General features: G+C 38.6%; 1 protein-coding gene across 4 annotated transcripts in view; it reads left to right on the top strand.

Moving 5' to 3' along the window:
- Positions 1 to 23,766, top strand: part of FLRT2 (fibronectin leucine rich transmembrane protein 2) — a 94,683-nt gene extending 70,917 nt beyond the window's left edge. For 3 of the 4 annotated variants that reach the window (XM_029068650.2, XM_029068640.2, XM_007669039.4), the window contains exon 2: positions 17,477 to 23,766. In XM_029068650.2, coding sequence (XP_028924483.1) covers positions 17,840 to 19,822 — 1,983 coding nt within the window. In that variant the 5' untranslated portion in view covers positions 17,477 to 17,839 and the 3' untranslated portion in view covers positions 19,823 to 23,766. Of the gene's footprint in view, positions 1 to 12,485; positions 12,587 to 17,476 lie in introns of all 4 variants that reach the window. The other variant, XM_007669040.4, reaches the window with a different exon arrangement.
- Positions 23,767 to 25,773: the final 2,007 nt, after the last annotated feature.

The following is a 25,773-nucleotide window of genomic DNA, read 5'->3' as shown; positions in this document are numbered from 1 at the left end:
TGTTTTTCACTTTATCTTGTATTTCAGATTTAGGCATTGACTTTTACCTACACTGGTGTACTAAGAAGAGTCCAATTAAATCAGTCAGTCCTTCACACAGAGCTTGAACTGAATTTGAACTAAGCATTTTTCTAAGGCTAAAAAGCTTAGAACAAGAATTTTTACATTCTTTTAAAAAAAAAGCCCAAACTTTTTTTTTCCCACAATTTGTATTTCACAGTCGTAGACTGGCAAATGTAAATCACAAATTTATGCAAGCAAAGTTCATTTTACAATAATACCCATTTATGTTGAGGCAGAAAATTCCCCAAATTCAGAGGAAAATATGAATACATATTGATACAGGATGAATTCAGAATTTATGAATTTGAAGCTACAGTAATAATGATGTGGAAATCCCCAAACATTTTTTAAAGGTTTCTCTAAGCATTCTCAGTCCTCCTCACCTTTCATGATTTTCCGTTTTGTTTAATGAATAGAGGAAAAAATCAGATCTTGCTGTTGAAACTGGATCCAATTGAAAATACCTTAAAAATTCTTGTTCTCAAAGGTATGACATGCATGTACAACACAAATTGTCATCTATTGCCAAATTACATATGAGAAAGTAAATCATAAAAAGAAAAAAAAAAGTCCCAGGCCCTGGAAAATGAGTATAAGCATAAGAAAGACATTTAAAGAGAAATATATATATTGAGGATGAACTTAACTTCTGTGCAGCTGTCAGGGTCTTGATTCAGCTGACCATTACAAAGAGAAATTATATAACTAAGGAAAAGTCCTTTTTAACAAGAAAGGGGTTTTTGAGTTATTCAAGATAACAATATATACTCCTCATTCATCTAGTCATCTCGTCATCCTCAGTCAGCATTGCCGCTTGGGAGGGTTATGAAACATCCTTTAAACTTTAATGTTAAGCACAGTAATTCATGAGTTGTGAATCATCAAGGCATCAGTTCCTCAAGGTCAGAGATCTTATTTTCTACTTCATTTGCTGGCTTCTCAGTATCTAACACCATATCTTGCAAAAGTGGGCATTAATTAAATACTATATTACTATTATGAATCCATCCATCAATCAATATTTACTGAGCACCTCCTGTGTGCAGAACACTGTAGATTGTTGGAAAATGCATTCCCTGCTCACAGCAAGCTTACGGTCTAGAAGGGGAGACAGACATTAATATAAACAAATAATTTATAGATATGTACATAATTGCTGTGGGGCTGCAGATGGGATGAATTCCCAATGCAAGGTTTACTGTTACTGCTACTACTATTACTACTACTACCTTTACAGTTTACAGTCCCCCGCTAGGCTGTAAATTCTTTGTGGGCAAGGAGTATGTCTGTTATATTGTACTCTCCCAAGCGCTTAGTACACTGTTCTGCACACAGTAAGCCCTCAATAAATATGATTGACTGATCGACAACTTTACTATTACTACTACTACTGTTTTCTACTAATAATAATAATGTTGGTATTTGTTAAGCGCTTACTATGTGCTGAGCACTGTTCTAAGCGCTGGGGTAGACACAGGGGAATCAGGTTGCCCCACGTGGGGCTCACAGTCTTAATCCTCATTTTACAGATGAGGTAACTGAGGCACCGAGAAGCTAAGTGACTTGTCCAAAGTCACACAGCTGACAAGTGGTCGAGCCGGGGTTCGAACCCATGACCTCTGACTCCAAAGCCCGTGCTCTTTCCACTGAGCCACGACCCGGTTCCTACTAAGCCCACAGCATTCATTCATTCAGTCATATTTATTGAGCGCTTACTGTGTGCAGAGCACTGTACTAAGTGCTTGGAAAGTACAATTTGGCAACAGAAACAATCCCTAACCAACAACGGACTCACAGTTTAGAAGGGGGAGACCGACACAAAACAAAACAAGTAGACAGACAAAACAAAACAAATGTGTTTTATGGAGAGCAGTATATTATTTGGGTGACAAGAGGTAATACGAAGGTGAAAATGCATGGTGATAGTTTCTCCAAAAGGTTGAAAACACTTGGCCTAACAGACTAAGGTCAGCACAACAAATTTGAAGAGCAGGCAACATGCCAGTGAAGTCCAGTCCCAAGAAGTATAGGCTCAAGAGGGTGGGCACCAGAGGCCCTGCTCCCACAGCCCACAAGAAGCATTTACCCTGTAAGCTTGTTGTAGGCAGGGACATCTGCCACTTCTGCTGTACTGTGCTCTTCCAAGCACTTAATGCAGTGTTCTGTACATAGTAAGCTCTCAGTAAATACGACTGATTGATTTTTACCTCTGGCCTCTTTTACTAAGCTGAAAACCTGGTTGCCTGTAAAAACATGTTGGCTTCATTGTCTTCCAGTAGTGCTTCTGGGATGGAGAATGCAATAGCCCTACTTATTTCTTTAGTGGGCCCTGTGGATGAGAGTAGAAAATGGAGAAAACAGGATGGATTGGACTTTGGACTCTTCTGTGCCTGTCAAGGTTTAGTTAATGCCGAAGTGTTTAATTCTTAGAGCAAGACAAGCTGGTGAAACTCTGGAGCTCTACAGCATATCAGAAACATTTTTCAGGAAAAACAACAGGATATTTATGCAAATTAAGATAAAAATAGGAATATTTTTGCATTGGAAAGGTTACATTTACAGAATTTGTTTTATTGCCAAACAGCTAAATACATCTGGCACTTAGTAGGAAAACAAGGTACTCATTTGCCATACACTGATTCCACATCCTGTAATGTATATTTATTTAGAGTAAAAATTCTGCATTCCTGTTTAAAACTAAACCAGCAACACATTTACGAATATACTGAAAGGAAAAATCCTGCTTTAGTCCAAAAGAGATGGACAACCATCTCTGTTTTTCATTTCTGTGGGCATTTGCTTATTATATAGTTACACAGGCATAGGGGAACACACAATTGAAAACTAGAAAAGAACATGTCCAGGGTTTCTTGGAAGTCTGCAAATAGGCAAAATGAAATTGAAAGTTGCAGTTGTTAGTTGAATAACTGAGGTTTATAACAAATCATTTTTTGAGGCACAACGATTCAGGTCAAAATTATAAATCTTGCCTATGCTAACTGAATTCACAAAATAAATTGGTCAGCACTCCTTGTCATGTAATAGCTTTTTAGCTATTTTCAAGTTTCATTCATGAATGAATATCTCTGAAAGGGGTAGTGAGTGAGGAGGACACACAACTAGCTGAAAGGATGAACAGCAACATGACATGTAATTCTTCTGTTTTATGTTCAACACATTGCAGGCTAGTGGTATTGACAGTGTTAAATCCAAAGTCAGACAGATAAAGCGATTTAACAGAGTGGTAAAATGTACTCCAACAACTACATCCTTTGCCAGTTGAGTGCAGAAAAGAAAAAGTCATTTAATTCTAAAGGTTGGCTCTTCCTCTTAACGACTAGAGTACTTCTTTTACCATCTTTTTTCCATGAAGGAAATAGTCACAGTTCCCTAAAGGAAACAAGTAAGAGTTTTACTTGGAACCAATTAGTGAAATTTGACCTATTTCAAGAACACTTTTCATTTTAGCCTCCAAAATTCAATCAGTCAACAGTGCTTATTGAACAGAGGGTATGTGAAAAGTTGTCTTCCCAGGGACAATATAACACAGCCAGTTGGTCTGTGGCTGTCAAATTGGTGAAGTTCCCTTCAGGAATGAATTCTTAACTTTGAGAAAATTGTTAAAAATCAAATTTTCACAGCAAAGGGAAATAGGGATCATTTTCCTCTTTTTAGTAGTTAGAGGACATAAAATTAGGAATGACAGAAAAGAACTGGTTCGAGTAAACGGGAAGAAACCCAAAACATTACCTTACTTTTACTGAATTTTTTTGTAATTGAAAAGTGTTTGAAGGCTTAAAAAAATATTTTTCCATCATTTCCATGATTGTGCACTTTCTTTTTCCCCCAAGGAAATGGAAATGTGAAAATTCTGTGCCAAGTACTTTCTTCTGTGAGATATCCAGCTCAGTTTACATGGTCAGGCAGTTAACTGGAAAGCTGGGGTGAAGAGACTTTCTAATGACATTTCCACTTGAAATAGAATCATTGAGAACATAAACTGGTCTGTGGCAGTCTAGACCAGGAAATACTAAGGTTCATCAAAACCACTGTCAAAAACATTTCCTTGAAAAACCCAAATAGGAGCTAAAATAATCACTTATTTTTTTAGAGCTTTAAAAGGGCAGCAAGTTGTGATTTTAATTTTATCATTTTAGAAAATAAAATAATGCTGACTCTGAGGCATGTCTTCACATGCAGATCGAAAAGATACAGTGGAATATGCCAGAATTTTAATAGCACAAAGAACAGCACTTTCATTAACAACTCATGACACTGGCTTCTAGGACTTTCTTCTGCTCTCTTCTCCTTCTACACTGCAACTTGGGCTTTTGCCCTTCTCAAGGAAAGCTCTGAATTGTCCTTCACTTTCAGTTCTCCTGCTTCCTATCCACTGCTCATATTTTTACATCAATTTGACATGGCCTCTTCCGTTGCTTTGCCAAACTGTTTCCCCTCTTCCTTCAAAGCTAGGCCATTCCCTCATCCACCTGAACACTCACATGCACTTATACTATTTATTTCCTTCATGTTGTTTTATTGTCCACTCGTATTTACAACATTTATCTATTCTTCTCCCCTTTTAACTAATGCACTTCTTTTTGACTCACTAGATTATAAACAAACCATGAACTATGATTATGCATTATACTTCTATGAGTCTTTTCAAGGGCCTGGTTCACTGCTCTATGCAGAGTAAATGCCCAATGAATGTTTTCAATTATAAAGGGAATAACCAAATATTATTAATATCCTGCTGAATGGGGAACTTAGTATTGGTGCTTTTTATCATAACTCTTCATTAGGTCTTCTTTGTTCAAAAGGGTATTTTATCAGTGTGATTATGATCTCTCCTGTGCCTGCTTCTCCTTTTGTCCAGAAATCCACCTTATTTTCAGCACTAACCTGGTCCCCTCACTTCCCTCCTGCCATGCCCACGGCCTGGAGTCTGTTATCTACCCCTCTGAGTGGCAGTTGAGCTGCAGCATGGCCAAGTGGGAAGAGCCTGGGCCTGGAATCAGAGGTCTGAGACTGGAGTCAGGAAACCTGGGTCCTAATCCTGCCTCCACCACTTGCCTGCTGCGTAACCTTGGGCAAGTCATTTAACATTTCTCTGTCTCAGTTTCCTCATCTGTAAATATGGGATTAAGGTACCAGTTTTCCCTCCACCTTAGATGGTGAGGCTCATGTGGAACTGGGACTGTGTCTGATCTACTTAGTTTGAATCAACCAAAGCATTTAGTACATCTGCCAGAAAATTCACCAAGTGTGTACAAAAATAGTCCAGACACGACTAATGTAATAAAATTGTTATAATAATGAAAACTACAATGTTTTTAGGCAAATGCCCTCAAAAGGGGAGACTTTAGACTGTATATCTATTCTTTAAGAGGATGATAGTGAAGGAAGTGGGAGGGAGAAGCCAACATCACAGTTTTTTGAATTGTCTCAGGAAGTTCAGCAGATGTGCCGTGAACTGGACATGGAATGACACTCATGAACTTGAGTAAAAACAGTTTTGCTATGGATATAATGATAGCTTATTACTGTTTCAAAGGTGGGCTTTCACATTTCTGTGCTATCATGAGGAAAATGAAAACAACATAGTCTGCTTGGTGCTAAACTACAGTGTGCCTGATAAATACGACAGGTACTCAGAGGTGTGGAGATATTGCCGACTTCTCATTTTTCATCTACCCTTTAATATCTTTTATAGTCCTACCATCTAATCTGATTAGAACCTTTATTTCTTTATATCACATATAGTTGGCCTAGAGGCTGCTCCTTCTATACTAACTTCATTTTAGTGCTGGAACCCCTAGCCTTTCATTATTCTGCAGCATCAATTAGACTTCAGGCACTATTACTTTTCTTTACAACCCCACTGCACTTTTAAGAGACGAATATCAGCAGTTATGAAATGATCACTCAATAGTATAGATAGGGGATGGACTCTGGAGAATATCAGACATTGAGATGTGTGTGTGACATCATATTCATTATTTTGGACATGGTGACATCATGGATACAGACACGACTAGTGTAATAGAATTGCTATAATAATGAAAACTACAATGTTTTTAGGCAAATGCCCTCAAAAGGGGAGACTTTAGACTGTATATCTATTCTTTAAGAGGATGATAGTGAAGGAAGTGGGAGGGAGAAGCCAACATCACAGTTTGCTGAATTTTGAGGAGGTATGCTGAGTTTGCCTGATCCCAGAGTATTTCTCCAGAGAGATCTCTGACTAAAGATAGGGACCCTCTTGCTCCAGGATTGTGCTCCTTTTCAAGGTCTATGTAGACACAGTGTTGTCACTTCTGAGCCACAGAGCTACATGGCATGACATGAGATGAAGTGAGGTTCGTTGCTTAAAATACAAGTGCCAGACATAAAGGAGTCCAGAGCCATAAATATACCAGAAAGCAGTCAGACCAGGTGAAAACTGGACTGTCTGGTATAAGATCAGGTGACTGACCAACTCTACCTTGGAATAAGTAGAATGAGTAGAGTAGCTAAGAAAAAAGTGTGTATCTAGGGGAAGAAATATCTTGAGATTGAATAGTATGGATACATCTAGAGGGAAATCCAAATTCAAGTTATAAATTCCAAGCTCAGGATGACTTTTTCCTGGAATTTTCTTAGAAATCTATAGATGTCTGGCAGTTTTGGGTATAGGGGGATATTTTTAGCATTCCTGAGCCAGCCTGTGGTTTTAGGGGCCTTTTAAGCCAGACTCTTCCGTTTTTAATTAACTTCCCTCCAAATTTCTGTGTTTTACTGGAATACATTAGTGTTTTTACTGAAGGATGTGCAGACCTAAATGTCTCTCTAATTACCATGGGGGTGCTAGACTGGACTGCTACATTATTAAGAGCTCCCAATAAGTAAGAACCTTCCTTTAGTTTCTTCATGAAAGTCTGTCCCTTTCACAGTTCAGTAAACCTACTACCAACAGAAAGATGGATCAATAAGATTTCTTCATGGTATTATCTGACTTATGAGAATCTCTATAATGAATATATATATATATATATATAATGAGTAGTGACATTGGAGATTAGTAATAGCCCACTCAGAGAATGGACCAGGATGCTTTTATAATAATAATCATGGTATTGGTTAAGTTCTTACTATATAATAATAATGATGGTATTTGTTAAGCACTTCCTATGTGCCAAGCCCTGTTCTAAGTGCTTTGGGGTTCACAGTCTAAGTAGGAAGGAGAACAGGTATTATTGTTATTAATAATAATCATATTTATTGAATGCCTGCCATGTGCTGTACTCTGTGCTGCACTGTACTAAGCACATGGGAGAGTACAATATAACATTAAACACACTCCCTGCCCACAAGGAGCTCACAGTCTAGAGGAGGAGACAGACATTAATATAAATAAAATAGATAAATAGAGAAATTAATACATTACAGATATATACATATGTGCCGTGGGGAAGGGAGAATAATAATAATAATAATAAGGATGACAGGAGAACTACAGAATGGAGCTGGAAACTACTAGAGTTTAACAGCTTCATTTGTAATCTTTGTGTCTGCTTTTCCACTGGGTTCCTAAAGCAGGGCATTAAGAATGGATAGCCTACCATCACCTACTGAATAACCTAAGCAAATGTTCACCTTCTCAATGTTAATGTAACACAGTCCAGCTTCTCATAAATGATGTAGGACCATGCCAGACATCTAGGAATGTGTCAAACCCTATCTATCTAGTAGCAATTTTTTGTCACTCAGGTCACTCAGAGTCACTTTTTAAAATTATCTACAGTTGTTTTGTCAGGCTGCCCATATATCTCCAGATAAAAGGAAACTTGTTTTTTAACCGTGCAGAATAATTTATAGGTAGAGACCAATTTGCTTGCTAAGGAACAGCAGGTTATCTTCTTTTTCCCAGTAGACATTGCATTTTGCTAAACATAGCACAAAGTACTAGTATTCATGTCCTGGGAAGGAAAATATATTCATTAATTAGTAATTTTACACAGTGAAGGTCCCAAACAGTATTATCAAAGTATTTTTTCAGGTATTGTAAACATCTCCCTTTTTTTTACCTGGTAGAGAGCTATATCCCAAATCTTTTTGCCAGGCTATACTCATGTAAGATATTGATGCAATATAGAAAGTCTTATGCTCTCACACTCAGTTTAAGCTTTTCCACATCACTAAGGAAGCAAAGAAGGATCCTCCTGTCAGCTTAAAATGTCGATTAAATAAAGCAGCTTTGAGAAGCAACATAGCTTAATGTAAAGACCATAGGCCTGGGAGTCAGAAGACCTGTCACTTGCTGGGTGACGTTGAGCAAGTTACATAACTGTTCTTCAGTTTCCTCATCTGTAAAATGGGTATTAAGTACTTGTTCTCCCTTCCCCTTAGACTATGAGCCCAATGTGGAACAGAGCCAGTGATCAGCTTGGTTATATTGTATCTCCAGTGCAGAATACAGTCCTTGGCACATAGTAGCCCATTGTTGGGTAGGGATTGTCCCTTTCCGTTGCCAAATTGTACTTTCCAAGCACTTAATACAGTGCTTTGCACACAGTAAGTGCTCAATAAATACGATTAAATGAAAGAATAGTAAATATTAAATGAATACCCAATTTTATTATTATTGGCTAATAAGTATATAATTTGCTTTTCTTGGTAATAAGAGAATATACATTTTGCTTTCTTCATCACCCAAATTCTTAAATTCTTACCTGACTCTTATAGTCCTGTGTTTTTTTTTTGTTTGGGTGAGTGTGTAGATGGTACAAAGCTGTTCCAATTTGCTGGGCAAGTAAAATTGAATTTTTTCACTCTCTCATCTTTCTCTTACAGTCCTCTTTTCTCTCCTCTTTGTCTACCTCCTTCTTCTCTGCCTTTCCTCTTGTCCATCTTCAACCATGATGATCAGTTTGGGGTTTTTTAAAACTGATTTTAATGGCAGGGAAATTGTGAAGCTATATTATCTCCTGCTATTGGTAATTGGAAGTACTATCCTAGGTTACAAGGCTAAAGGATCAGAATGGCCTATTCAAATTACAAACTATATTTGTTTTTATGGTGTAATGGTGTCATAGAGAATTCCTAAAATTTTTCTAATTTGAAACCCTTCCACACTTTATGTAAAGTACAGAAGCAATAAAGGCATTAAAAATTAAGGCTTTTCTCCATTTGCTTTGCCTGCAGTCTCTTTCTGAGTAGGCTGTGTTATCCACATCTGTAAACCAGCCTCCAGAACGTGTAAACCTGTCAGGAGCACTTTGGGACCAAAGACATTAAAATTCATCCACACTGTGTGTTTTATCTGTGTCTGTGAGAAGGATCATCAGTGCAGATTTGAAAGCAGAGATAGAAGTTTCTTGAACAATAAACCAGGCATGAGGATATGAACAAAAAGGCATCTTTTGCAACCTGCTGAGTCATTCAGATATAATCCTTTGAATTATTCCCTTGCCTACGCTTGTGTACATTGATTGCACCCGTAGCTTTTGCCTCTTGTTCAGAACTCTTTGGATCTCTGCTTCTACTGTTGTCTGGTTATATTGAAGAAATAGAGCATTCCTTCAGAGAGAGAGGGTCAAGGGTAGAGCATTCTAATTTTTCTTCTGTTTCTTGCCCCCTCCATCCAAAATTCAAATAAAAATATTGGCGTACACTTGGCCACAGCAGTATGACTGTGTTCGGCAGCGGAGAAGGGGCACATTTGCACCTAGAGAAATGTATCATTTAAATTGTGATCTATCTCTTTGATATAGAAAGAGATTTAAGCAATATAGGTTTCATTTTTTGACTTACCACTGGATAACTCACCTGGAGACATACCCACTTAATATCACTTCATGGTCCTAATCCATGAAACATAACAATATAACCAGAAGTGTTTTTCTCATAAAGAAGATTCAACATTCTGTATGCTACATAATACAGTATTTGGTCCATCTATTATCATATAGAAGAATATGTGTGCTTTTTGTATTCCATTTTCTGTAATCATTTAATCTGTGAAAACTGAAGTATTTAATTGTGTTGCATGTTCAAATGGTGCCTTGGGTTCTAGAATTGAGAACAATTCAAGACCAGTAGAACGTAAAGGTTTTAGTTTATAGGGAATATATATATATATATATATATGTACACATATATATATACACAAACACCATTTTATGGGGAAGAAATACTTGAGAAAGGTTTATGTTTACCTTGGAAGACAATAATAGAATCTGGCACCATCAAGGAGTTACAGCATTGTGAAGTCATCCCACCTGCTTCTGTCTTATTCAACCCATGCGGACTCTCTTTCAGGAATGTGTATCATCACATAAACAAGAGTAGCAGTGCCTTCTTGAAAGGGCCAAGCAATTGTCCATCCCCATATATGTGCCTCTCCAACATTGGTAGAGAATTGACCTCATTATGTAATCTCCTCTTCTACATGCCTTTAAGTTATGATGAGCTTGTATAAAACTTTAAAAAACAGTATTTGTTAAGTGCTTATTATGTGCTAGGTACTGTACTAAGCACTGGGGTAGATAGAAGATCCTGTCCCATTTGAAGCTCACAGTCTTCATTCCCATTTTACAGATAAGATAATGAGGCCCATAGAAGTTAAGTGCCAGCAGCGTGACTTAGTGGAAAGAGCCCGGGCTTGGGAGTCAGAGGTCATGGGTTCTAATCCGACCCTGCCACCTGTCTGCTGTGTGCCTTGGGCAAGTCACTTACCTGGGCAAGGTACCTCAGTTACCCCATCTGTAAAAATGGGGATTAAAAAATGTGAGCCTCACGTGGGACAATCTGATTACCCTGTATCTACCAGCGCTTAGAACAGTGCCCTGCACATAGTAAGCACTTAACAAATACCATTATTATTATTAAGTTATTTGCACAAGATCACACAGCAGACAAGTGGCAGAGCTGGAATTAGTTCCCAGATCCTTCTGACTCTGAGGCATCTGCTGTACTACTAGACCACACTACTTACTGTGGATGAGATGGTGCTCCAAAATCTCTTCATCAGCCCACACTAAAATAATGTGGGTGCTGCTAGAAGCACATAGGAATAAGAAGGAAGAGAAGGACAAGGAGGAGAAAGAAGAGAAGAGAGAAGAGAAAACAGAGGAAGAGAAGGAAGATAATAAAATCTCTGTCAATGAGCTACTCTCTCTCAGAGTCCATAAGCCTATCAGTACCATCCCATTTATATTATTCCTAAACTTCTATCCAACCATTTTTCCATTTCTCTTTGAAATTAAACCTTCTGAAAAAAGCACACTCTGGGCTTAGATTATACAAGATCTGGGAGCTATGAATGGGAAGTATTGTTAATCAACAGAGAGCAATATGTGTTTAAAATAAGTGTACCTCTGAAGTTTAGAAGTTCACGTCTGTTTGTTTAAGGCTTTAACTTTTGGTTGCTTATCCTAACCTTATTCAACCTATCTGAACCAAAAAGATTGTAAATCTCCTGAGCATTCCTTCTGAAATTTGTAAAAGTGTTTTCTGCTTGCCAAGACAATAGCTTTTTGGGTGGTATTTTCATGGTTCTAGTTCTAGATGGGCTGGGGCCAGGAAGTTCTGAAGTGCAAAAGAAGAAGAAGGGGAAAAAAAAGGAAAATAAACTTTTTTTTCAGAAAATTCCAGAAGTTTGGTTCAGGTTTATTGTTTGAGAAAGTCAATAATAGTTTCAAGTTAGGTTGGGGAGGGGCTCTAAATTCCTTTGCTAATCCCAAGTATGTGGCTAGTCAACACTACAAATTTTCTATTGTTGCAAGTATTTATAACCAATTTTAAGGTCTGAAAACATGTTCAAATTATCAAAGCTGCTTATGTTTTTTACGGTTTATAGCAAAATACTCTAGCTGTATTCTTTTTTTAAGACATCCAGATCACTTCATGTAAACCAGCTAATAGCCTCGCTTAAAGCTGAGTCCATTGTGATAGCAGTAAAACCATCCCTAGTGGAATCTCCTCGATACTTTGACCGCCACCTTTTTCACACAGTACTGGTAATCTTCTGTCATGCCATGGCCAATGCTGAATCTATTAAGATTTGATTAGCTTTACTATTGTTCTTTTGGTTAATGCAATCAGCAGTTGCTATTGACAGTTCCTATTCTCTGTGCTCTGATCCTTATGGTTTTAGTTTGTTCAGTACTCTTGAAATGGAAGCTCCTGGAATTAATCAAAAGACTTATTTTTCCCAGCAGTATACTTTGCAGAAAAATACTTCACAGAAAACTTTGAAAAGCCTTATGCACCCAGAATTCAAGTAACCACAAAACATTAAATTAGGATAAAGCAATATGTCTGTACAGCAGCTGTTTCTGGAATCTTTAAGGACTGGCATGACCACCAATTAAGACTCTTTAAGTGTATTTGTTGCATCGACTACTAAAACATTCTTGATTTTACTGATCTCTGTTTAGGTAATTCTCAGCAAATTTCAAAGCTTTCTGGAGTCCAACCTTCCAAGACATGAATAAACAGAGAAAATGTTCCTCCCAAAATTAGAAAGTCATTACGCAAGGTATGATCTTTTATACCTTAAATTTAGAGACCTTAACTGGCCCTAAAAATCGTTTAATCACTTAGAGGCTTGAGCTTGTTTATAATAACTGAAGAAAAACTACTGACATGTGAAGCAAGGTAGGTAGATGATCTATGAGTTTAATTTACTTTGACTGAACCTGAATTTATTTCCTGCAGTGTAATTCCTGATTATCCTATATCCTACCTGTACTTCTCCATTTTCTTGTATCCACCACAGTGGTTAATACAGTGCCTGGCACATATTAAGTGCTTACCAAATACCACAATTACAATTACTATTATGGCCTAGAACAACTATTCAAAAATGGAGAAGTACAGGTAGGATAAGACAAGTGGGGGAGCCAGGATTAGAATTTTGTGGTTCCCAGGCCCGTGCTCTATCCACTAGACCACAAGTGCTTCTCAACTGTTTTATTGCCATTGTTCTTGTCTGCCTGTCTCCCCCTATTAGACTGTAAGCCCGTCAAAGGGCAGGGACTGTATCTGTTGCCGATTTGTACATTCCAAGCGCTTAGTACAGTGCTCTGCACATAGTAAGCGCTCAATAAATACTATTGAATGAATGAAAAAATAAATACTATTGAATGGATAGGCATATTTTGGTTCCCCAGCCAGCCAGGAGGAATCCTCTCCCAATCAGAGTTATGCTCACTGGCACTGATCATGTCCACAAAATCCAGTTGTGGCTTTTCACATTTTAAGGAGGCCCTACAGTCGAAATTTGAGGCATATAGTCCTTTTAGGAGCTTTGTTCAATGTCCCATCATCTGACATAATTATAGAAAGGCCACTCTTGAGGAATAGGCCTCCAAGAAAGTAAAGCCTTGAGTAGTGGATTGGCCCACTTTTTATGGGAACATAGCACATGGTTCTGGGCAGTGGAAAATATACTATTTGGATGTATAATAATGTGCTGCAAAGTCTGTTTTGGGGTTCTTTTTAAACTCCCAACTGTTTTAGCGTTGGGGATGATACCTGTTGAGCCTTTTAAGTAAATACAGCAATCATCAAACCCAGGGTTCCTGTTTTAAGGCTATAATATCTTGTCTCATAAGCACAGTTGCCAAACATCCATTCTTTTAAAAATACTAACTGTAGGGCAGCCGGGACAATCTTAGACATTTTGTATGTGGTTAGTAGTGTGCACTGCAAATTCTCTTGTATTATAAGCATGATAGAATGTGTGATCTTAAGCTGCCTTTCCCACTCTTCTGAAAGGTGGCTGCAGAGAGCACAGGCAATGCTTTTGAAAAAAAAAAGTTAATCCATTTTAAAAATTGAATCTCTCAATTACAACTAACACTTAAGGCAACCTGAGGATCTTTGGCTATCATTTGAACTAATGTTTTTATGTCTACATAATCTAAATGATAGATATGGCTATTTTAATCACTGAACATGTGTGTATTACTGAAGATGTAATTACTGAATGAAAATAAATGTAGAATTGTAGCTCCGTACAATTGGCAAATAGATAATTTTAGTGTGTTTAAATTTATAAATTAAAATCTGGGTTTAACTGAACCGGGCAGCCACTGTTGTTTATATAATAAGAACTCCCGGAATTACTTAAAATATATGAATGAAAGATTGTTTTATCTAACATCTGAATTTCCGAGGTTTTTAATGTATTAACTTCTCTGAAAGGCTGCCTATTCTACTTTGTCCAGAGGGAATAGCTATAGAGGTAAAGAAAAGCTACATTTTGTTGTTCTTGTGTAGTTTTTCTTAGACGAGTTTTCAATTAGACTAATTCCAGCAATACAAAACCACCACATTTACCACTTCGGCTAGCGCACACAAAATTTCTAGTTATTTTTTAAGCATTTTAAAGACAGATTTTCAAAGTGTTCTGGGTGACAACTGAATTCATTCATTCAGTCGTATTTATTGAGTGCTTACTGTGTGCAGAGCACTGTACTAAGTGCTTGGGAAAATACAATACAACAATAAACAGTGTCATTCCCTGGAATTACACGGCTTTCGTTAAATTGCATGTAAAAGAATTTAGCAAAATGTTCTAAATGAGGTTTGTAAGCTCTTGATGGTAAGGGACCTAGTCTGCTAATTCTGTTGTATTCTACTCTCCCAAGGACTTAGTTCAGTGGTCTGAACATAGTAAACATTCCATAAATACTGTTGATTGATTGATTGATGTGTATCTCCTTATACCCAAGTGGTTTTAGCTTCTGTGGTCGGTGAGAATTAAATTTGTTAGCAAATTATGCATCCTACAGATGATTATCCTGGGGGTCAAAGCTGTTGCCTTATAATGGATATATAATGGATACTTTAGCTAGGGTATTTGTGGGGAGGTATGGGAGAGGAATCATTAATTCCTGAAGAATTGTTCTGTTCACAACCTCCATTCCTCTGTGATGTTGGGTTCCATTTGCTCTTGTGCAGATCTACATTTCCTACTGTCTTTCTTATGGGAATAATGGCTTTGATCCTACTTTGTAAAAATTGATTATTTTTAATACTACTTAGAGCAGGGTCTAGAATACTTAGACACAAAGTCATATATACAAAATCATGGTCTTTCAGGTTCTAATTATGACTGTGTTACATGCCTGCTGTGTGACCTTGGGTAAGTCACTTAACTTATCTCTGCCTCAATTACCTCAACTGTAAAATGGGGATTGAGACTGTGAGCCCTATGTGGGATTAGGACTGTGCCTAACCTCATTAATTTGAATCTACCCCAGCGCTTAGTACAGTGCCTAGTACATGGTAAGTGCTTAACAAATACCATAAAATAAAATAAAAAAGAAGAAACACCTCTCTGATCATCTTTCCCTGCATCCACTCCCCTGTGCCCTCTGTCCAGTGACCTGACCACAGAAATTTTCTGGACTCATGGGTGGAGATAGATCAATTCATCAATTTGTAGTACAAATGTACCCCTTAATTCTTAATGACCTCTAAGCATACAATCCAGAAATACTTCATGCATAGATTTATTTATTTATTTTTTTTTTGTGTGCATTTTTTGCTGATGTAGTCCAAGATCCAAAAGCCTCTTATGACATTATGAACAAGCTCCCACAGGGACTATTCTTAGCCTTTTGCTTTCAGATTCTTCTCTGACCTGTTCTGGGCAATCACCTCCTGCTCCAGACTCCTATCTTAGCCTGTACCTTGTGGCATTTCAACCTATTTCCTTTAAAAAAAAAAAGGAAAAAAAAAGTGATGTCTATTATTCAAGGTTCACTGATAAATTCACCTCACTCCTAAACCCTACAAGTCTATATAACATCTGTGAACATGCATGGAGAGAGGGGTTGTGGTTACTCCCTCTGAAGCCTAGGGTGGAGAGGGATTGAACAAAAAGGAGAAATGTGGGATTGCACTGGGGGATTGGAACTTCCTAGGGGCTAATCAGGGACCCAAGGAAAGGTGACTGAAGAGTCCTTGGAGCTTGGGAGCAGAGATTAGAGTCAGAGAATGAGACTGTCTGGACAGTAGAGATCAGTTCCCTGCACTCCAGATGGAGTAGGGCCATCAGAAATTATTTACAAATAGAAGGAAGAAGTATATCCCATATAGTAGCACAGATATGTCAGAATGAAATTTCAAAACAATTAAGTGAAAGTCCTCAAGATGGGTAAAAATCCATAAATGCAAATGGTGGTGGTTTAGGTGACGGTAATCAGACAGAGTTTCTTGGAGAACGGGTTTTGGGAGGGTTTTGGATAAGGGGAGTGCTGTGGCCTGACATATTTGAATGGGGAGGGAATTGAAGGCAGAGGAACTCCTACCTCCCCTTGCTACTCTCCTACTACAACCTAGCCTTCACACTTTGCTTCTCTAATGTTAACCTTCTCACTGTACCTCAATCTCTTCTATCATGCCCCTGACCACTCACCCACCTCCTGCCTCTCACCCTCCCTCCTCATATCCAACAATTAATCTCTCCCCCACCTCCTTCAAACCCTTACTGAAGACACATATCCTCTAAGAAGTCTTCCTTGACCAAGCCCTTTTTAACTTTTTTCAACTCATCTCCGAGGTCTACCTGACTTGCTCCCTTTATTCATTCCCCCTCCCTACCCCACAGCATTTTTGCCATATCTGCAATTCATTTATTTATATTAATGTCTGCTTCCCTCTCTAAACTCTAAGCTTGTTGTGGGCAGGAAATGTGTCTGTTATATAGTTATACTCTCCCAATCTCGTGGTATAATACTCTGCATACAGTAAGTGCTCAATACATTTGATTGACTGGCAGACTTTTGAACACAAGCTGTCTCTAGCAGGAATAATAGTAGTAGTAGCATATATTGAGCTCCCACTTGGTACAGTATACCTTGACCTTAATAATCACTGGGTGAGTACCAAATAACACTCTAATAGAAGAGACAGACATGCAAATAATTACAACACTGTCAAAATAAATTGAACAGACGTATATACATGAGTGCTAACGAGAGTGTAAATAAGTCCATAAGTGCTAGACCTTAGAAAGTCTTCAGCCTTGCAGTTGTAATAATAATTACAGTATCTGTTAAACTCTCACTGTGTATCCAACACTCTTTTAAGCTCTGGGGTAGATATAAATTAATCAGGTCAGACACAGCCCTCCCATGTGGTGCATAGAGTCTACGTAGAAGGGAGAACAGGATTTGAATCCACATTTTACAGTTGAGAAAACCAAGGCACAGAGAAGTTAAGCATCTTGTCCAAGGTCACACAGCAGGTAAGTGGCAAAGCCAGGATTAGAGCCCAGGTCCACTGACTCCCAGGCTAGTCCTCTTTCCTCTGGGCCACACTGCTTCCCATATATCATATTTCAATGAAAAAGAATGCCATCATTACTTTCACCTTCATTATCCTAACACACTATTCTCTCCCTTTCTCTTCTCAGGCTTCTCCCATCCAGGATTGATCGAGCTGAAGTAAAAAACTGTGCAGGCAGAACGAAGCTGAATTCAATCAACATAGAAGAAGGAGGATCTGCTTCCGTTGGTCCCTGGCAACTTTAATAAGACTCTTCCCTGGTGGGAACTGCGCAATTATGGCATTTTGGTGTTTATGGAGGAGAACCGCACAGTGAACAACCCAGGCTATTGAGGCAGTGGCTTTCTGACTGAGAGCAGAGAATTATTTCATCATTAGCCTTCCAGACTTTACCTCTTGTTCGAGTACTGGACACAAAGCCAATTTCAATCACTTCAGTTTGGCTATCTTTTTTTTCCGCCTCTCTATCTCTTGTTTCTTCACTTTAGAAATGGGCCTGCAGACTATGAAGGGGCCCATTCATCGGGTCTCTTTCCTGAGATCATGGGTTATCATTTCCCTGGGGCTCTCTATGCAGGTTTCACAAAGTGTGGCCTGTCCGAGCGTGTGCCGCTGTGACCGAAACTTTGTCTACTGTAATGAGCGAAGCTTGACCTCAGTGCCTCTTGGGATACCGGAGGGCGTAACCGTACTCTACCTCCACAATAACCAAATTAATAATGCTGGATTTCCTGCAGAACTGCACAACGTCCAGTCTGTACACACGGTTTACCTGTATGGTAACCAACTGGATGAGTTTCCCATGAACCTTCCCAAGAATGTCAAGGTTCTACACCTGCAGGAGAACAACATTCAGACCATTTCCCGAGCTGCCCTAGCCCAGCTCTTGAAGCTCGAAGAACTGCACCTGGACGACAACTCCATCTCGACTGTGGGCGTGGAAGATGGGGCATTCCGGGAGGCCATCAGCCTGAAGCTGTTATTTTTGTCCAAGAACCACCTGAGCAGTGTCCCAGTTGGCCTTCCCGTGGACTTACAAGAACTGAGGGTGGATGAAAATCGAATTGCCGTGATCTCAGACATGGCTTTCCAGAACCTCACAAGCTTGGAGCGCCTGATTGTGGATGGCAACCTCCTGACCAACAAGGGCATTGCCGAAGGCACCTTCAGCCACCTTTCCAGGCTCAAGGAGTTCTCAATAGTTAGGAATTCTCTCTCCCATCCTCCACCTGATCTCCCAGGTACCCACTTGGTCAGACTCTACTTACAAGACAACCAGATAACTCACATTCCTTTGACAGCCTTTTCCAATCTCCACAAGCTGGAGCGACTGGATATTTCTAACAATCAGCTGCGGATGCTGGTGCAAGGTGTCTTCGATGATCTCTCCAACCTGAAGCAGCTCACCGCCAGGAACAATCCATGGCTTTGTGACTGCAGCATCAAGTGGGTCACCGAGTGGCTTAGGTTTATTCCCTCATCACTCAATGTGAGAGGTTTTATGTGCCAGGGGCCAGAACAGGTCCGGGGGATGGCTGTCCGGGAGCTGAATATGAATCTATTGTCATGCCCCACCACCACCCCTGTTCGGTCCCTTGCCACCCTATCCCCAAGCCCAACACCCACCACCCAGCTTGCCACTTTGCCTGCTCCAACCCCCAGCAAAAACTCTACTCTTCCAATGCCCACCCAATCCAAACTCCCCACCGTGCCTGACTGGGAGGGCAGAGACAGGGCAACTCCTCCAATTGCTGAACGTATCCAGCTCTCTGTCCATTTTGTGAATGACACTTGCATTCAAGTCAGTTGGATCTCCATTTTCACCGTGATGGCATACAAACTCACCTGGGTCAAAATGGGGCATAGCCTGGTAGGGGGCATCGTACAAGAACGGATAGTCAGTGGCGAGAAGCAACACCTGAGCCTGGTCAATTTGGAGCCCAGATCCACCTACCGGATTTGTTTAGTGCCGTTGGATGCTTTCAATTACCGTGCCGGGGAAGAAACAGTCTGTTCTGAAGCCACCACCGATGCCTCTCCTTTAAGCAACGGCTCCTCCAATACGGCCTCCAGCCATGAGCAGACGACTTCTCAGAGCCTGGGTTCCCCCTTCCTGCTGGCTGGCTTAATTGGAGGGGCAGTGATATTTGTGCTTGTGGTCCTGCTCAGCATCTTTTGCTGGCACATGCACAAGAAAGGGCGCTACACCTCCCAGAAGTGGAAATACAACCGGGGCCGGCGGAAAGATGATTACTGTGAGGCGGGCACTAAAAAAGACAACTCCATCCTGGAGATGACAGAAACCAGCTTTCAGATTGTCTCTTTAAATAACGATCAGCTCCTTAAAGGAGATTTCAGACTGCAACCCATTTACACCCCAAATGGGGGCATTAATTACACAGACTGCCACATTCCCAACAACATGCGATACTGCAATAGCAGCGTTCCAGATCTGGAGCATTGTCATACGTGATGGTGAGAGGCAGCAAGATGCTTAAGTGGACAACTGAGACTCTGAGGACACACATACACACACACAAACATGCACACACACTGACACACACACACACAAATACATTTGATAAATGTTACACAGATGCATTTGTGCATTTGAATACTCTGTAATTTATACGGTGTACTATATAATGGGATTTAAAAAAAGTGCTATCTTTTCTATTTCAAGTTAATTGCAAACAGTTTTGTAACTCTTTGCTTTTTAAATCTTTAAAAAAATGTTGCTGAAGTACTGTACAGGGTTGTACAATGAGAACCCAATGCCATGGCAAAGGAAAGACTGAATCTTCCTTACGATGCACATTAACCACTTTGCTGTCGAAGCTGTCAGAATAGGTTCCTTTTTAAGAGCGGATTCCTTGTTAAGTGCTGGCAGTCAAGGTATAAGTGCAGATTCAAATGGACTCATCAGGGACTGGATAACAAAACTGAGATAAGATGAAAATTGACCTATGTGTTTTCCTGCTTCTTCTGTATTTCCTGGTTATAAGTTAAAGTAGAAGTGCCAAAATATTATGAGAAAAGAGGTTCTGACTCCAATCCTGGTTTGACACAAAGCAGGAAATAACTAAAACATCACAGGAAAATCTTTTCTTGTGAGATGCTTCAGCCCAAGAGGATTTGATAAGATTTGGAAAAGCATTCAGATTTCCGTGGAGACTATCTCTAAATAAATCAGAATAATGATCCAGTCTTTTTGCCTGAGTGGCAGAAGCTTCACCAGAAAAGATAAGGGGATGGTTGAACTAAACCATTTGAAAGGAAAAAAATCAGTTCAGAACATTGTTTTAGGTGAGAAGAGGATGGCAGAAAAATGTGGAGGATTGATTTTTTTATTTTTGGAATACTGATGATTATTTGGAGGATCATATTTTTCCTGAATATATTCTTTTCCTTTTCCTAATTTCTTGTCTTCCACTTAGACATTTTTGGAAAATGAAAGAAACTATTTTGTTTGGAGGGTCCAAATGCTCTCTCTCCTTTAGCTTCTGTCTTCCCTCGGTGTTCTAATGGGAATCACAGAGGACACTTAATGTCCAGCCATGGACACACCCAACTCCAAGATTGTTTTGTCCATATTCTTCAGGCAAATTTTTGTTGATCCAAAGTAGCATTTTGTTCAGTGACTCCTATGCTTATCCAATCTGGCACTTTTCACTGTTGGAATTTCATTAGTTTCTATTCAGTGTGAGTTTCCTCTTCATTGGGAGTTGTAAAGAGATAACTAATCTCACTTAGAATGTCAGGGCAACAGAATGAAAATAGTTGTTTAGTATTACCAGAGCAGGGGATAGAGGTTTTTGTTTTTTATTTTGTTTTGTTTTTTAAGGAAGTTGTAATGGTCCAAGCCTGTAATCCTCATTTTTTTTTTTAAATGTGTGCCTCTTCTGAGAGGGCACAGTAGTATTCTATTTTTCATCCATTAGATGTAGAAGGGCTATGCCTAGAGAGAGAAACTAGGAATTATCTGAGAGCTGCATCCTTTAAACCTTCTTGATAAAATCAAATTTTGAAATTTCATTCTTTGGCTCTAAAGCTGCTGTTTTTTCTAGCTATTTCAGTGGTGCAACCTTTATGTGACCTATACAATTTTTTTTTCCTAGTAGCCTCGCATTTCCACATCAGTATCTCCAGGTTACATGTTTTAATTATCTTGGCCACCTACCATAAGCAGAACAGACTGGAGTTCATATTTGTCTGGCTGTAGAATGAGGCTGAACCAAATTTTAAGGTACAGTCAGCCAAACAACAATTAGCAGTGAATTAATCCAAAGTGGTTGTATTTCAACTATATTCCCTTAGGTAGACTCTTTAATCACAAAAATGACTCATCTGCTCCACACAGGCAAGATGGAGTTGGTTGTGTAGTTATCCTTTGAACTTGGCAACCACTCTGGATAATTCAGCTAAAAACAAAACCAAAAAAAATATTATTTTCCTTAGTTGCAGAAGAGTCTTCTGGATTCATCTAGATAATCACTTTAGCTTCTCACTTCACATTCCTTCTGTAGATACTATGTACAGATAGTGGCACTTTAAATTTTGAGTTTTGTTTCTGTGCACCACTGTTTAGCATTTCTGATTTACCCATGCATATACCATTCCAGAGATAACTTTGCCTTCTGGAAATGTTAGCTTTGGAACAGTGAGACTACAACTGATGGAATTTGGTAAATTTCTTGTGAGAGCTGGCAGGAACAGTCTGGTACAATGAAGACTTCTGTCCTGAGAAGAAAGTTGCCTGAAAAAATTATAACCAGTCTCTTGTAAAAAGCATTACTGAAGAGTATACTGCTGCAATTAGAAATATCATTTTGAATCAGCATTGCCAACCTTGATCTTCAACACAGCAGGTTTCATTTTTTTTAAAATTCCCTCCTGAAAATAGGATCAGTGTCTCGGATTCTAGAGTATCTGAGAATAGTGACAGGCTCTCTAGTAGCTAGTGAATCCTGTAATTATAACATGCTCATTTCTAAGAAATATGTAACCTACTAGCACTGCAAACAGGAACAGGGTATACCATGATCAGAAAAATGTTAATGACAGTCATTGTTGGTGTCCACCATTCTGGTTAATACCCACTGTTTTTGAAGTGAGTATGTACCTCCTCTGACACTGTCATTTTACCAGACATTTACAGCATGCTGTACTGTATATTTTCAGGTAGAAACGCCTGGCGTTCCCTCCTTTACTTTCCTAGGGCTTGTGCTAAGAACCCAACAAGTGGAATGCGTACACCTTTGCGATAATTCTTATATTTTCAAATTATCTTGCTGTTCATTGAAAATATATCAGTAGTTTTCTCTGAGGTTAAAGAAAAAAGTATAGTATCGTAACTGGTCTGATTTTAAAAAGTACTAATGATGTAGCTAATAATACTGCTCCATTTTTTTCCTGGAGCTAATTATAATCTTTGCAGTCATTTTACAGGAGGAAGGATGTTTCTCTCCACAAGGGAGAAAACCTTGTAATGTTGTTAGCAAGCCATCAATACCAATCACAAGGCAATATTGGTGAACCCTTGGGGAGTATCTAGTCTACTCCACTAGCAAATCCAGACAGGTGGATCAGGTCACAGCTTTTGACAGTGAAGTGGTTAATTCCCATTTAAACCTTCATTTATAGAATTTCTTTGCTCTAACCTATAATAGAGACAGAGTTTTACTTTAGCAAATGAGAATACTGGTTTTACTCATGACCTATCTATCCAGCTGCATGGAGCAACAAATCTAAACTGAGTGCCAAAAGGAAAAAAAAAAGTTAATCTGGTTCTAAGCCTCATCAAATCTTGCCTGATGCTCCTTCCCACACAAGGAATAATTCTAGGAAACTGAAGCTTACATCCTTCCCTAAATTATACAACAGGGTCATATAGAGCACTAGAGGATGTGTTTGTAAAAGATTTATCAGAGAGATTCTTGCACAAATGTGGTACTGTATTTGCTAATGAATCAGGCAGTTGATTTTCTTTTCTGTTGCATTGTTTTTTAAGTAGCACAGCCACGAGAGTAGCACAAAGGGAAAATGGAGCAGGCATGAATTTTGCTGGTGTAGGAAAACACATTGGAGACTTTTAGAAAAGTGCCTCCAAATTTGTTTCAATATTTGGCAAAAACAAAGCATTGAGCAAAGGTGCATCCCAAACAAGAGTAGTATGGCACCAAGTATACTCATTAAAAATGAATCATAATGATTTATTATCCAGTGAGCCATATGCTGAGTTGGTTATAGTTTGTGTTTGGTAGATTTTACCCTTAACCTTGGACTGCTAGTGGCTGGAAAATCTGCATTATCCCTCTTCTTAGACCTACCATGTTGCACACATTGTTAACTTCAAAACTTCACTCTACATTATACAGTACCTTGTTGATATATTCAGTAAAGACTTATTTTAAAAAATGCTGTGTTTGAGCATGTTCATTGATGTTCAACCATTACTGCTGGTTTTGAATGATCAAGAGTAGCTGAAAATGTTTCTGGATGATGTAGGATGATATTGGTATGGATGAAGGGCTAATGAATTTTTGTTTATCCTACCAGTGATGTGTACCTTCTATTTTTAAGGCAAATCGACCCTTTCCATGTTTGGTGCCAATGTTCCTTCTCATTTCCCTCATTGGGATGTGGAGTTCCTATGTATATTCTTTTGATCTGCACATATATACAGAGTATATCATCTCTACAGTCATTTATATGTATCTATAAGGGATGAAAGTCTTATATTATTAGGAAAGGACATACATGAAAGTATGCTCCTGCAACAAGATTGGAATTCTCATTCTTTCCTATGTAGTGTATTTAATTTGTATGCATACCTAGCCACGTACATTGCCAATTCTAAAACTCTCTTTCACTTGGAATACTTGCAGTTATTTACAATTTTAGCATACTCTAGAGAACAAACTCAAGAACCTTCCAGTTTTCGTAAAGCTTCAGACATATATGTGTGAATTTGATTTTGCATACACACAGATTTACATATACACTATACCAAACAAATAGTTGCTTCTTTTGCCTCATTCTTAAGTTGGGAAGAATGTTCTTTTGCCTTCCTGGGTAGTGCCTCAGTTCTCCATATTAATGTGTAAATTATCTGAAGTTGCTAGCCCAATGTCATCTCCCATGATGTACTATTTACTGAGATAAACAGAAGATAATAATGGTGGTATTTAATAATAATAGTGGTATTTTTAAGCACTTTTCAAGTGTCATATGGTGTGGATATAAACTAATTGGATCAGACACAAGCTAAATGGGAGGCAAAACAGTCATTCATCCTTATTTTAAAGGTAGAGAAACTGAAGCACAGAGAAGTGGTTTGCCCAAGGTCTCTCTCCAGAGACAAATAGCAGAGCTGGGACCAGAACCTGGATTTCCTTATTCTCAATCTTGTGCTCTTTCCACTAGGCCATGATAAATTTTGAGGCAATGATACTGTGGGTGCTTACATCTTTTTGTTTGTCAATCAATTGTATTTATTAAGCACTTACTGTGTTCAAAACATTGTACAAAGCTCTTGGAAGAATACAACAAAGTTGGTAGAAACTCTTCCTGCCCACAAGAAGCTTATAGTCTACAGAGGAGCTAACAGTCTATTATTTTAATTTATCACAAAGATTTATTTCATTATCTAGTTTACTAAACTATAAATTAAGAACTGTTTTGAAATGAATCAACAGACAGTGAAATAATTTCCTGAGATATCTTCTATAGAGGAAGACAGCAGCAGAAGGATAAAATAGTCAGTGAAAGAAGATCTTTCAGTGCCTAACTCCTTCTCTTTTGTCTTTACACACAAGTTCATTAAGAGTGACCATACATACTGCTTGAATGAATAGATGCCCAGGCTTCGGACCACCTGCCTGCCAGTGTCCTTTTTTGCTGCCAAATTGTAAAACGATAAGAGGACAGGGAAGGCTGAGTTTTTCCACTGGCTAATTTGGCAATTTCTGTTGAACCATGGTTATCCCTGTTTCCATGACCTTAATTATCTAGCAGGAAAAATGTTAGTGAAGATAGATAATACACTCCATTGTACTTCAAGATCTCTTGATTTTTTTAGATGAATGAATGCAGTCTTCAAAGATATATAGATATATATATATAGATAGATAGATATATATCTATCTATCTATCTATATATATATACATACCTACATATACATACATATGTATATATGTATATACATATGTATGTATATATATTTATAGGCACATAGAGTATGTGAATGCAAAAATTGAAGAATGATAATTGCAAAATAGGAATTTCATATTTAGGTAGTTATGGATTAATGCAATTACTTCTTGACCGTAATTCTATCTCCTGTAAGGTGACAGTGCACTAAATCCATGTGATTTGAGGGCTTAAGTGAGGGATTAAGAATCCCACGTATTTACCTGGCACTC

The sequence above is a fragment of the Ornithorhynchus anatinus genome, chromosome 1, assembly GCF_004115215.2.
Source record: "Ornithorhynchus anatinus isolate Pmale09 chromosome 1, mOrnAna1.pri.v4, whole genome shotgun sequence".
Taxonomy (NCBI): domain Eukaryota; kingdom Metazoa; phylum Chordata; class Mammalia; order Monotremata; family Ornithorhynchidae; genus Ornithorhynchus; species Ornithorhynchus anatinus.
The sequence above is the reverse complement of the archived record's forward strand: the minus strand, read 5'-3'. Positions and strand labels throughout refer to the sequence as shown.